Genomic DNA, 13,978 nt, shown 5'->3' with positions numbered 1-13,978 from the left:
GGAAAAAGCATCTTAGAGTAACAGGTTTAATAACGATAGTTTTAAGGTTTTAAGTATATATTGAATTGTAAAGAATTCTGGGTCAACTTGATGTTTTAGTGTTTCACATGTTTATGTAGCATACTAAAGAAAAGTTTTCTTTTGCATAAATGAAAGAGTGATTTTTAGATATCACTGAAAAAAATAGATGAGAAATTAATATAAATTGTTAAGATATTTCTGTACTCTTTTTCATTCAGGACAAAACTTTTGGTCTAAAGAATAAGAAAGGAGCAAAGCAACAGAAGTTTATTAAGGCTGTCACTCATCAGGTTAAGTTTGGCCAACAAAATCCACGTCAGGTAAATAACTTAAAATTTCTGCATTTTTTTCATATGGATGTAATAAGGCATTTGTTACAGATAGACGTATTTGGAATGGTAATTGTATTTTAAAATGGAATCCTACTCTAAAACTTTTCTGTATCTTGCCTCTGTTACTCAGCAGTATGTCTTAGATATTTCTCTAAGTCATTTTGATACAGCTCTAATTTCTTCTAATGGCTTCATACTATTCTACAATATGGGTGTACTGTAAACATCCATTTCACTATAAGGGATCACTTTGTTTCTAGCTTTTTGACATTAGAATAATTCTATGAGAAATGTCTGTGTACGTGTGTTCTTAACAGGCATTTTTGCTTTTTTGTGACACATTTCTAGATCAAGGGAAATGGACTTCTTTTTTTTATTTGTTTGTTTTTTTAAAGAGAGAGAGTGTGAGAGTGCCAGCTGGGTGGGGAGGGGAGAATCCCAATTAGCTCCAAGCTAACGCAGGTCTTGATCTCTTGACTCTGAGATCATTATATGAGTGGAAATCAAGAATCTGATGGTTAACCAACTGACCCATCCAGGTGCCCCAGATATCTAATTTTAATAGATTAGATTAGTTTCTGTGGCGATTGTAATCCTTCGCATTTTCATTTGCAGTGCATGAGTTATAGGTACTAACGTTCTTTTTAATGTTTTCCAATCTGGTAAGTATAAATTGAGACCTCATTCTTTGCTTTGTTTCCCTCACTACAAGTGAGTTTGAGGTTTTTTTGTTTGTTTGTTTGTTTTGTTTTGTTTTTTGGTTATTCTATTTTGAGTACCTTTTCAAATGGTTGTTGCCTGTCTGGGTTTATACTTCTCTGACTTGTGTACTCATATCCTTTGCTTTTCTGGTTGTCTTTTTCTTGTCAATTTATGAGAGACACCTTTGCCTGCATTACAGATAATTTGTGATGTTTCTGTTTCATTTGCTGTACAATAATTTTTATTTTTTGTACTGTCAGGTATGTCTAGCTTTTTAAAAATACAGTTAAAAAGTCTCTTGCACCACTGGATTATGTGTGTTTTTCCTAGATTTCTATTTTATTTTTAAAGTCTATAATCTGTCATAAATTTATTTTATATGTCAGTAAGTTAATATTCTTTCAAATAAATGGCCATTTACACCAGCATCATTTATCCTACCAAATTGAAATACCATTGTTGACATATAGTAAAGTCTCAAATGTATTAGGATCTATTCCTGGATTTTCTTTTCTGTTCTGTTTATTGTCTGTCCCTAAACCAGTATCCCATTGATTTTTATTATAGTGCCTTAGTAACATGTTCTGTTAGCTGTTTTGTTTTTTTTTTTTAAGATTATATTTATTTATTTGACAGACAGAGATCACAAGTAGGCGGGGGGAGGGAAGCAGGCTCCCCGCCAAGCAGAGCCTGATGCGGGGCTCAATCCCAGGACCCTGAGATCATGACCTGAGCCGAAGGCGGAGGCTTAACTCACTCAGCCACCTGGTTGCCCCTGTTCTGTTAGCTCTTAAAGGAATCCTTTCCCCCAAATGTTACTTATTTTTATATTTTTCTTGGCTATTCTTAGGCATTTTGTCTTCCATATGAATTTTGAAATCATTTTATCTTTTGACAACACGTTCAAAAAAGGTAGCTCCTTTTCTTCATGTTCTTTAGATCTTTCACTTTCTTGAGTTTAAGATTTTACAGACCTGCATCTTTATTTTAAAAAGTATTCTTTTTGCCACTCTGTCCTTTTGGAAATACATTTTTTCATCTGAGAATATCAGAATATATGTTTGTGACTGTAATCTGAAACAAATTTCTCTCACATATATTGTCAGCAGATTAGTGCCTCGAGCATTTTTCTTTTCTTATGCCCAGCTTGATTGTAGAGCCAAAAACTATTGATCTTCCATGCTGCTAATTTAGTAGCCTGGTTTAATAAAAATGTATGCTTAGATCTTGGAGTCATCTTATTTGTTACATGAACTTAAATTTTAGTGACAATTATCTGTACAGTGGAAGGATAATTACCCTTGTAAGGTACCTGTGGTGGTTAAATTAGAAGATAATGTGGATCTTCTGGGGAATATGGGTGTGTGAAAAGAATTTACTTTTCTTCCCTTATTCCTTTTTTCAATCCTGTTCTCCTCTTCCTATTTTTTCTTCTAGTGGGAAGGATATTGACAGATAATTTTATATTTTATAGACCCGAGAAAGCCTGAAATTTTCAGTGGTGGGTGGTGGTGGTTAGGATTGATAGTACCTTCAGTATTATAATTTTTGATAATTTCTTGGGTACTTGGGCTTTTATCTGCAAAATGAGCAGCAGTCCCGCTGTTAGAGCCAGGCAGTAGGTACCCCACTGTAGGCCCTGTACTGTAGAGGATGACCCTACTCTTTGTCTCCTCTAGACATAGCTCTCCCACAGGCAAGGAGTCAGTGGGTTAAGGGAGTTTATACCATCCCTCTCCACAATACTTCAGGGCCTACAAAGGTCATGTTGCCTGTACTTAGGGTATACTGTACTGCCAGTATGCCTGAAGTACTCAAAAGGAAGGTTGTGTGTTCACTTCAGCAGCACATACACAAAAAAAGAAGGGTATGTGCTGGGAGTATGGACAGATCTGAATCCATACCATGTCTTTCCCCACACCTTCCACCTTCATGCACACACATGGTGGGATGAAACTCAGGGTGGGAAGAGGAAGAGCCAGAAGTTGATTCTTGTTTTACTGCTGTGCTCCAGCGTAGAACTCCATGGAACCTGGGCATTTTAAATTTGAACCCATCCTTCCAGGTTGTAAGGTATATTGGTTAAGTAGGGGTACAAACCATATTTTATTTAGCATTAGTTTGATTTCTAACTTACAAATATTCACAGAAATGGTTTGTGGGCTTCCAGTGTATCCTTACTCTGGGTCCATAAATGTTTGAGATGAACCTCATGAGCAAACGATAGTTTTATTATAGATAAAATGCTTAAATTTTTCTTTTTAAAAAATGTTCTCCAGTTTTTCCATTTGAACACATCTACCGTCTGATCAAAGTTGGGATTTGGGATATCTTTAACCTTATAGCATTTGGCCATTGCCTTCCTAAAATTTCTCCTTCCTTAAGTACTTTTTTTGTGCTGGATTTCCACCTGTTTCTTTGATGTTTCTTGGACCCTTTTATGGGCTTTTTAAAGTTGTGTTGTTGGCTCATTTAATATTGGTTTTCTTCAGGGAACTGTCCTCTGCTCTTATCACTTTTTTTTTAATCACTTCTTTATGCTGTTCTTGAATAATCTCTTATACACTCAAAGTTTTAATCAATTATTATCGGTAAACTGTTTCTAAAATCTTTATTTCAAATCAGACTCTCTCCCCAGGTATCAAGATCCTTGTCCACTTGCCTTCTAAGTAGCTCTATTCAGTTGCTCTGTAAGCATCTCATACTCAGGATGTCTAAAACTGAGTTCATCTCCACCTTCTGCCCTGAAACCTGTTACTCCTGTATACCCTGTCTTGTTTAACAGCACTAACCATACATGTGATAGTCCTAGACCCCACCCTCTCTTTTCTACTTCATGTCTAGTCAGTCACTTTGTACTGTCAGTTCTACCTCCTTAAGAGTTCTCACCTCTTTTCTCCAACCTTGCTACTAATGCCTACTTTAAGCTCTTGTTTTCTTGCCTACAGCAGTTGCATTAGCCTCTTCATTTTCCTTGCTGTTCTTGGGCTTCTTCTAGTCCACTTTTCACACAGTTGCCGTTGTGGTCTTTATAAAATACAGTCTGATTGTGTCATTGACTTGCTTTAAGCCACGGAGTTTTACCTGTCACCTACTGATGCAGTCCAAACTTTTCATTGATGTTTCTCATACTGTGTTCCTTCTCGTGCCTGTATCTTTGCATTGGCTGGCTCTCTGCATTCCTTTTCTTACCCATCAGAAAAATTCATCCATAAAGTGTTAGCTCAGTCTAGTTTTCATAGGCATATAGGCGTTCCTTGTTCCCAGAGAACCATGTATTATATTACAGTTGTTGACATGTCTGTCTTCCCACTAGAGTCTGAGCTTCTTTAAATAAGCATCTTTATCTTTTCATCTTTGTATTCCCTGTCATCTAACATAGGACCTGACATATAAATGTCTGGATGAATCCTCTAATCATATTAGGTATGTAAATCGTGTGCCTGGAACTATGTCATATGTCATATTTGTTTTGTTTTATCTCCCACATTGACCTAGCTCAGTGTTTTTCCACAAGGGGAATAGGTATTTTGGGTGGTACAGTTCTTTATTGTCTGGGACTGCGCATTTCCGGATGTTTGCATTTCTGATCTTCAAAAGGCACCCTCATGTTTCTGGGAAGTGGGTGGTTGTCATAAGAAGAAAATCCCAGGTGAGAACCATTTACTAAAAGTGCTGGGCATGTAGCAAATGCTTAATAAATGCTTATTGCTGTAAGCTTTTGAATATGCTTTTTACTTGGCATGGTACCATTTATAAATTATTTTAAGTCAACTGATATCGCAGTTTCATTTAATAGTTTAACCATACGATTTAATATATACTTAAAGGCCATTGTAACACTGATACTAAGAGGTATGGATACATAAATGTGCAAATGTTTTGTTAGTGATGCTCTATGTACTATTGTATAATGAGAACAGTTTTCTTATATGAAACCAAATTTTCATATTATTCCTGGGAATATTTTAGGTAGCACAAAGTGAGGCTGAAAAGAAATTGAAGAAAGATGACAAGAAGAAAGAATTGCAGGAACTAAATGAGCTATTCAAACCCGTAGTTGCTGCTCAAAAAATAAGTAAAGGTAAATTTTAAATGTCGGAAGTATTTTTATCAAATATTCATATTTTAAAACCTCTTGATTTGTTTTATGAATACACACACACAAAAGGCAAAAACCCATAAATACAGAGAATAAACTGATGCTTTGCCAGAGGGGAGGAGGTTGGAGGCCTGGGATGGGCAAAAGGATGAAGGGGAGTGGGATGTATAGGCTTCCAGTTACAGAGTGAAGAAGTCATGAGTATAAAAGGTACAGCAGAGGGAGTATAGTCAGTGGTATTGTAATAGCATTGCATGGTGACAGATGGCAGCTACATTTGTGGTGAGGGTGGCATATAGGCTTGTCAAATCTCTAAGTTGTATTCCTGAAACTAATGTAACATTGTGGATCAACTACAATTTAAAAAACCTTTAATTTGTTTTGATGTATATTTTCTTCATATAAGCCAGTGTGTCTGCTATGGAAATGATATTCCCTTTGTCAAAATTAAACTATATCAATGACTTTCTTATAATTCCTCTATATATGTGCATAGCTATGTGATTGTACAACTACAAATCCAGCCACTAGCCCCCCACTTAAGATAAAATTAAGGATTTAGATAGTCTGCTAGTTGATTTATAATATCTGTTCTTTGGTAGACAACCTGTGGTTCTATAAATTATAAGTTCCAGACTCTTGGTAGTATATCTCCATGTATGTTTATATTTCTCTTTTACCTCTGCCTCATTGACTCAAACTAGACAAGTGACTATGGAATAACCTCTGAGTTTGTTTGGTTTCCCACCCCTGGGCATAAGAGTAAGAATGGAAGGAATAATGGTAAGAATAAAAGAAACAAAAATAGGTAAAAAATGGTGTAGAATGAGCTTTAAAGAAATGTCTTAATAATCACCTATAAGTGGTATTTTCCTCTCACATCAGTGAATGGAAAATAACAAGTTCACCAGTAGTAATTATATCTCAGAAGCTATACTTTGTGATCTGGCAGATTATAATACAAATACCATGTGCTATTTGACGTAGGTGCAGATCCCAAATCCGTGGTGTGTGCATTCTTTAAGCAAGGACAGTGTACTAAAGGAGATAAGTGTAAGTTCTCTCATGACTTGACTCTGGAGAGAAAGTGTGAAAAGCGAAGTGTTTACATTGATGCAAGAGATGAAGAACTTGAAAAAGGTATTTTTTTAAGACATTTTCTTAAAAATATCTTTTGGTTTTACTAAGATATTTAAGAACTTGAAGAATATTTTGCTCTTAGGAAGGCTGTGTTGGTTAAAAAAAAAAAAAAAAATTCTTTTCCACAAAATCTGAGTTGACAGCATTATGTCCTTTAGTTAAAAAAATGAGGATGTATAAAAAGCAGTTATTTCTTTTGGATTAGTCTCACACTTTCTTCCAGTACTACCTTCTCATTTGCCTAAACTGCTTGGGATTTTGGTGAATAATTTCATAGCACTGTTTATTCCTATCTTTGGTGTCATTTAAAGAAAATGTGTCAGGTTATAAGTCTTATATCCAGCTTTCCTGTCTAAGGAGATATGCAGTTTGTTTTGGGAATAGATAAAATTACAGTATTTAGTTTTCATATCTCTTTTTATTTAGATACTATGGATAATTGGGATGAGAAAAAGCTGGAAGAAGTAGTGAACAAGAAGCACGGTGAGGCGGAAAAGAAAAAACCAAAAACTCAAATAGTATGTCCTTTTCTTGAATTGAGTTGCTGTGATATTTATCATTAGGGAGAATTATGTGGCAAGGTATTTGCTGCTATTTTTTACTGGATTATTTTTTAAATTATTGGAGCTGTTTATAAAATGCACTTTATAAGATGAACACTTGATTGCAAGTGTTAAGTCATACAAAATAAGATTCTTTTTTCAAAAGTAGCCTTTGAAAAGCATGTGACTAAAGTCCCCAAGTGTCATTTTCTGAGGTGATTTTACTTTCTCTCAGATATGGATTAACACGATCACATATTCAGACAAGAATTCTTTCCTTATGCAAAGTGAATGGAGGGACAGTTGATAAACACCTACACTAATGATGAGATTTTTAAATCAAGAAGGTGAAAATGAAATTTGGATAGGTAATGGCTCTAGTATTCCAGGAAATGCACTTTTAAAAATTTATACCTTTTTTCTCGGACCCAGCATTTATGCCCACATATTTACTTATAGTGCAGTTATAGTGAAAAACCTTGATAGCTAGAAAATTTCAAACACTAGTTTTATTTATATCTGCTCTATTTTTTTTGAGGAAAAGAATATTGTTTATTAGTTAATTTTCACTTCTTTCTTTTAAAGTTTATTACCTGAGGCTTCAATACAATTGTATTCTGCAGCAAAGGTCACTGTCCTTTGGTTCCTTTTGTACCTTGCTTGCTTTCTCCCTTCTTAGATGTGAGAAATTGCCTATAATTTCAGGTAATTCAAGTAGTATTTGTATCACTATTGCATGTGATGAGTTTTTAGGAAAGATCAAAACAAAATCATTGGTTATAGTTTTTTATAACCACATTTTTTTTCATTTATTTAAAAATCAGGGTTGGATTACATTTACAAAGGTTAAAACTGAGGCATGTCCTTTGTGTAATTCAGAATTTGTAGCAGTGTTGAAAATAGAAATATTGTATAGATCTTCTCTAAAGGGAATTTACCATTGTATTAAGTATTTTAAGGTTGATTTACGTGTACGTTTCTGTGCCAAGGGTGTTCTGAAAAGTGAATAGCCTAAGGATGTGAATAAGAATGTACTTGTTCCATATATTTAAGCATTTACCTTGTAAATGGACTTCACTGAGCCACTACTGTGAATAATATTGTCTCTACAGGTGTGCAAGCATTTCCTCGAAGCTATTGAAAACAACAAGTATGGCTGGTTTTGGGTATGCCCTGGAGGTGGTGATATTTGCATGTATCGTCATGCACTTCCTCCTGGATTTGTATTGAAAAAAGATAAAAAAAAAGAAGAGAAAGAAGATGAAATTTCATTAGAAGATCTTATTGAAAGAGAGGTAACTAGAATTTTTTCCTACTATAAAACTAAAGTAATATTTATCGTGAAATTATAATATTTACCACTTGGGGGCAATAACATGTTATTATGGAAGGGGAAAAAAATAGAACCTTTTCCCAAAGTTGCCTTATTTTTTTCTTTAGTTATTTTATGTCTAGAATATAAACCTAACCATAATCATTAGTCCATCATGACATTAATTTTAGGATTATGAAACAATTTTTTATGCCACTGGTTTATCAAATTCTATAAGATTGTTGTACTAGTATATTCATTAAAATGAAATTCTGATTGAACTTGAAGTTTTAGATGTTTCCCCTATGTCTTATTTTTTAGCCATTTTACTAATCAATAATACGTATTGAAGGAAACAACTCCTGCAGTTTTCCAGTTGTATATTTTATCATCCCTGGGGTCAAAACTCCCACTGTGTCAGTAGAGGGGAATATGTCTCATTGAAGAAAATCTTCTGCTCCTCATTTCTAGTTCAGCCCAAAAGAGGTTTACTCCATGAGATAGCAGATGGGGCCACTGAGTTAGTAGATATGGCTCCTGGGAGTGACAAGAAAATGTTGAGATTATTGGAAATACTAGGTTTAGGATTGTATATTTCAAATTATATCCATTTTGTCTTTGGATTGTCTAACTATGTAAGTGTCTAAGGTTGGGATTATATACATTTGTTCTTAAATGGACATATTGTTTAGTGTCTCATATAAGGCACTATGCTATAATAGAAAATACAGACTTTGGAGTCTGGTATATTTGGGATTGTTTGTATCCTACTTCTGCCAAGTACTAGCTATTAACCTCGGTAAATTTCCCATATCTTTCTGTTTGCTTATTTGTGGAGATCAGCGTGTTAGCGTATGTGTAGAAAACATTTAATACTGATAGCTGGCAGATGTTCAGGAAGTATTATTTTTCCATATATTTATTACTTGATTATTGGCTCTGAGGAGCAGATGGTGTTTTTGCCTAGTTTTTTCCCTCTTTTCCTAAGGAACACAAATGATACTTGGATATTTTCATGGTACTTTTGATATTTTTTTGTTTTCAGCAGTTGACTTATTTTAAAACCATTTCTCATATGACAGGTTTTACTCATTTTCGGTATTGAAAAGAAATGCAGCTCAGAATAATATATTTTACTGTGTTTACAAATGTTTGTATCTCTGGACACTCATTTTACTCATTGCCATATAAAATGAAAATAAATCTGTTTATTCTAAATTTGATGTCTTAATAGTCACAGGCAAGAACTTAATTGCATTAAGAGAAAATTATTAAATATTGTTATAGGTGATTTGTGGGAAAATAAACAACTCTTTTGTCTTTGCAGCGTTCTGCCCTAGGTCCAAATGTTACCAAAATCACTCTAGAATCTTTTCTTGCATGGAAGAAAAGAAAAAGACAAGAAAAGATTGATAAACTTGAGCAAGATATGGAAAGAAGAAAAGCAGACTTCAAGGCAGGGAAGGCTTTAGTGGTATGTCCCAAACTCACCTGAAGAGATTCGTTATTTTTTCTTTCATTTTATAATTTCTGTGTCATGCAAGAATTTATTTTAATTTAATCATGTTTATGTCCGAAATCCATGACCATGAAATGTTTGAATTTTACCATGAGTTGATATATTTGTGTATCTGAATAGATTAGCGGTCGTGAGGTGTTTGAATTTCGTCCTGAACTGGTTGATGATGATGATGAGGAAGCAGATGATACCCGTTACACCCAAGGAACAGGTGGTGATGAGGTAAGAAGCAGCTTTGGCACCTCATCTCCTCATGTTGATGGAGAGAAACAGTGGAGTATAACAATAGAATTGCATGGTTAAGAGAATCAACTCTAGGGCCTCAGTTCAAATCCTGACTCTAATCTGGGAAATCATTTATACTGTAGGTCTTTACCTTGATCTGTAATAAAGTCATAATGATAATTCCTACATGCAGACTACTTGTGAGAGTTAAATGAGTTAATAAAATTATATTATAGTTCTTTATACAGAAAGTAGAATAGTGACTGGGGTAGAGTTAAATGCTTGTATGTGTTAGCTAAAAAGTGTGTGCTTTATTTTCCTAAAAGAAAAATGATATTTTTGTTTGTTTATTTAATATTTTATACTGGAAAAAAAACGGGACAGAGACTAAAAGGAACAGAGTAAGGGGAAAATTGAGTAGGGAGCAAGAGACAACAGCAAAATCACTCAGTTACAGGCAAACATAGCTGATGATTATTCATTTTTCATATAGTATAAAATTTTAACCTCTGTCTTTGAGTTGAAAATAAAAATGTCATATTCTGCATGTGAGAGGAAGAAAGTTGAAATATGACATTGCTACTTTTTTTCCCAAGAAGTTTCGGAAAAGGAGTGAATTTTGGCAATTGTCAGTTATTGTTTTCACTTGGCATTAGTAATAATTTTGTTTCACTAAGATAAATGTCAGAGGTAAAAGGTAAGTAATTTATGAAAGCTGTTCTCATAAGTAACAACTTTATTTTTTTATGTTTTTAAAGGTTGATGATTCTGTGAGTGTAAATGACATAGATTTAAGCCTGTATATCCCAAGAGATGTAGATGAGACAGGTATTACTGTAGCCAGTCTTGAAAGATTCAGCACATACACTTCAGAAAAGGATGGTAAGTATGCTAACTTTTGTATTCCAAGATCCCAAGAACTAGGATGCTATCTAAAGATAGCAGGGGTGGACAGTTAGATCAGACTGGCAAACTTTGATGACTGCAGGTACCAGGCTGGTAACATAAATATGTATGGTTTGGCTATATATAGAAATAGTGAGTCGTGGAAGCTGTACAATTGGTGGCTAGGTGGATCCTGAAGCCATTAACTGGAAGTAGAAGGGGACAAAAATGAATTTGGAGATGTAGCTGATCAGTTTGGAACCTCCTAATTTTGAGATATTTTAATTATCAAACGTGACACTGTCAACAGGAGGAAAACTTTTGAAAATCATTTTCTTTGGTAGCTCAGAGTGAATGAACGTGATCACCCAGGCACAATACTTAATGTGAGAACTTTGTAGAATATACTGCAAACATCAGTTAGAGTACTCAAAAGAGGGAAAGCTTGAGAAGTACAAAGGAAAAGAAAGAAGAATTTCAGAAAAATTAAGTAGGATTTAGACTGGAAGTCTTTAGTTGTAGTAAGAAAGGAGTTGTAGGAATTAGGGTGCCAGTTCTCATCAGGACTGCAATGATAAGAGGAAGGAGGAGAAAAATAAGTGCAGATCACTCTTACAAATTTTGTTTGAGGGGGAGACATGGTCATGGGAAGAGCTTATATACCAGGGGAAAAAGATCTGGGAGAAGAAGAAAAATGGAAGATGAAAGGGTGTTAGTTACAGAAACAAGATCTGGAAATGGAAGTAATAAGTTCAGTTAAGAGTGAGAATGGGGGGGCGCCTGGGTGGCTCAGTTGGTTGGACGACTGCCTTCAGCTCAGGTCATGATCCTGGAGTCCCGGGATCGAGTCCCACATCGGGCTCCCAGCTCCATGGGGAGTCTGCTTCTCCCTCTGACCTTCTCCTCGCTCATGTTCTCTCTCACTGTCTCTCTTTCAAATAAATAAATAAAATCTTTAAAAAAAAAAAAAAAGAGTGAGAATGGGGGGGCGCCTGGGTGGCTCAGTGGGTTAAGCCGCTGCCTTCGGCTCAGGTCATGATCTCAGGGTCCTGGGATCGAGTCCCGCATTGGGCTCCCTGCTCAGCAGGGAGCCTGCTTCCTCCTCTCTCTCTCTCTGCCTGCCTCTCTGCCTACTTGTGATCTCTCTCTGTCAAATAAATAAATAAAATCTTAAAAAAAAAAGAGTGAGAATGGGGGAAGGACTGGGTGGTAAGGCTTGTTGATAAAATTTATGTCTAATGGTGCCTTGACTGAGGAGTTGAAAGAAAAGGGAACGTTTGGCATGGTTAGTATGAGAGGAAAACGTAGAATACTAATCAAGGCAGAGGTTGAGAGAGCAAAAACTAACCTTATTTTTACAATAAAGGAATGCAAGTTATAACTTGAAAAACTGGCTTGCCCTCCTGAGGTCTGAGTGCTGTCAGCCTATTGTCTTAATGCCAATCTGAAGACTGGATTTGCTCCTTTTAGAAGTAGGGCTGGTAACAGTAGGGAAAATTGCAAGTACTTCAGAGTTTATAATCCCCCAAGACTTGACATCAAAGATGTTTAAAATAGCTAAAATCTAAGTAAGGCTATTAAAAATTGTCTTTGTGTAAATATTGGTGTCTTTGAACATTAAAAGACAGCATTTTTGTTGTCTCAGTATTTCCTAGCCTATAAAGTAGCTACATAACCCTAGGTTCTTTTTTTCACAATTTGATAGGTTGAAATGTTTTTGGATTCACATCTCTTTGCAGCATTACAACTAGTGTGATTTAACTGCTGTCCCCCAAATCAAAAGCTAAGTAGCTGCTAATAAACATTTTTTGATTCCATGGTCATTTATTCAAAATACTATGTGGAAGTTGACTTTCTAAAAACCTAATTGCTGGGTCATATAGGAAACACTAAATTATATAAGATAAATCTTGCTTTCAAATGTATACCATTAAGCAATCAAATGTCTATAGTGCACAACATACCTGCACTACGTATATAGCTTAAGCTTTCTTAGGCTTAGAAAAAGATCATTTCTTGGGACGCCTGGGTGGCTTGGTTGGTTGAGCAGCTGCCTTCGGCTCAGGTCATGATCCCGGCGTCCTGGGATCGAGTCCCACATCGGGCTCCTTGCTCAGCGGGGAGCCTGCTTCTCCCTCTGCCTCTGCCTGCCATTCTGTCTGCCTGTGCTCGCTCTCTCCCTCTCTCTCTCTCTGATAAATAAATAAAAAATCTTTAAAAAAAAAAAAAAAAGAAAAGAAAAAGATCATTTCTTGTTGGAGTAATCTTAGGAAAGGCTTTCATTGAAAAAGGAAAAAAAATGTAGTATGTCTGTGACTCTCAGTTGCTAATGGAATAGTGTTTGTTTCTTGGCCTTACTGATTTCAATGTTTACTTTTAGAAAACAAATTAAGTGAAGCTTCTGGAGGTAGGGCTGAAAATGGTGAAAGAAGTGATTTGGAAGAGGACAACGAAGGGGAGGGACAGGAAAATGGAGCCATCGATGCTGTTCCTGTTGATGAAAATCTTTTTACTGGGGAAGATTTGGATGAACTAGAAGAAGAATTAAACACACTTGATTTGGAAGAATGACACCAGACAAGTCTGAAAAAATTAGGCCAGCTCAGCATGAGTTGAAATTGACTACAGTAATTTTTTTCCACCTAGAATTCTTCAACAGGATGTTTATTTCCCATGCTGATTCTGGAGGGCTTACTCTCCTCCAAAAAAGGAATATTCTCCCTACGTCTTGTCTTCTGACTTTGGCTACATCTCATAGTAAGTTCAGAGTAGTTCATGATAAATTGAAAATATAATGGTCATTGCAGAAAATGATTGTTGTAACTGTCCATTCAAGTAGGAAGTGTGACTGCTTTTCCAGCTTTTTGTTTTCATTGGGCATGTATTATAAGAACAACATAAATATCAATTTAAATTTAAAATACCCTTCATTTAACACAGTTTTTAATGAGTGTTTTTCTTTGTATTTATGTGTTTCAAAGACTGCCTAAAATATGAGCACTGTATTTCATAAAGGAAACTGCATATGCAGATTCAGTATTGTATATCTTTGGACGATTAGATGGACATTTAAAAAGAAACTTCCTTAACCTGACAGAATCAGCTGCAATGCCCTGTGTTAAACTGTTTTAAATGTTTCCCCTCTTCTTTTTTGCCAATAAAGTTGTAAATAAAGACCATCATACATTAAAATCCTAA

General features: G+C 35.4%; 1 protein-coding gene across 1 annotated transcript in view; it reads left to right on the top strand.

Moving 5' to 3' along the window:
* ZC3H15 (zinc finger CCCH-type containing 15) overlaps window positions 1-13,978 on the top strand; it is a 20,918-nt gene extending 6,940 nt beyond the window's left edge. The window contains exons 2-10 of the mRNA XM_082690910.1: window positions 240-341; window positions 5,028-5,139; window positions 6,145-6,297; window positions 6,724-6,815; window positions 7,952-8,134; window positions 9,479-9,625; window positions 9,791-9,892; window positions 10,654-10,777; window positions 13,161-13,978. Coding sequence (XP_082547036.1) covers window positions 240-341; window positions 5,028-5,139; window positions 6,145-6,297; window positions 6,724-6,815; window positions 7,952-8,134; window positions 9,479-9,625; window positions 9,791-9,892; window positions 10,654-10,777; window positions 13,161-13,351 — 1,206 coding nt within the window. The 3' untranslated portion in view covers window positions 13,352-13,978. The remainder of the gene's footprint in view (window positions 1-239; window positions 342-5,027; window positions 5,140-6,144; window positions 6,298-6,723; window positions 6,816-7,951; window positions 8,135-9,478; window positions 9,626-9,790; window positions 9,893-10,653; window positions 10,778-13,160) is intronic.

The sequence above is a fragment of the Mustela nivalis genome (genome assembly GCF_964662115.1).
Source record: "Mustela nivalis genome assembly, chromosome: 11".
NCBI lineage: Eukaryota > Metazoa > Chordata > Mammalia > Carnivora > Mustelidae > Mustela > Mustela nivalis.
The sequence above is the reverse complement of the archived record's forward strand: the minus strand, read 5'-3'. Positions and strand labels throughout refer to the sequence as shown.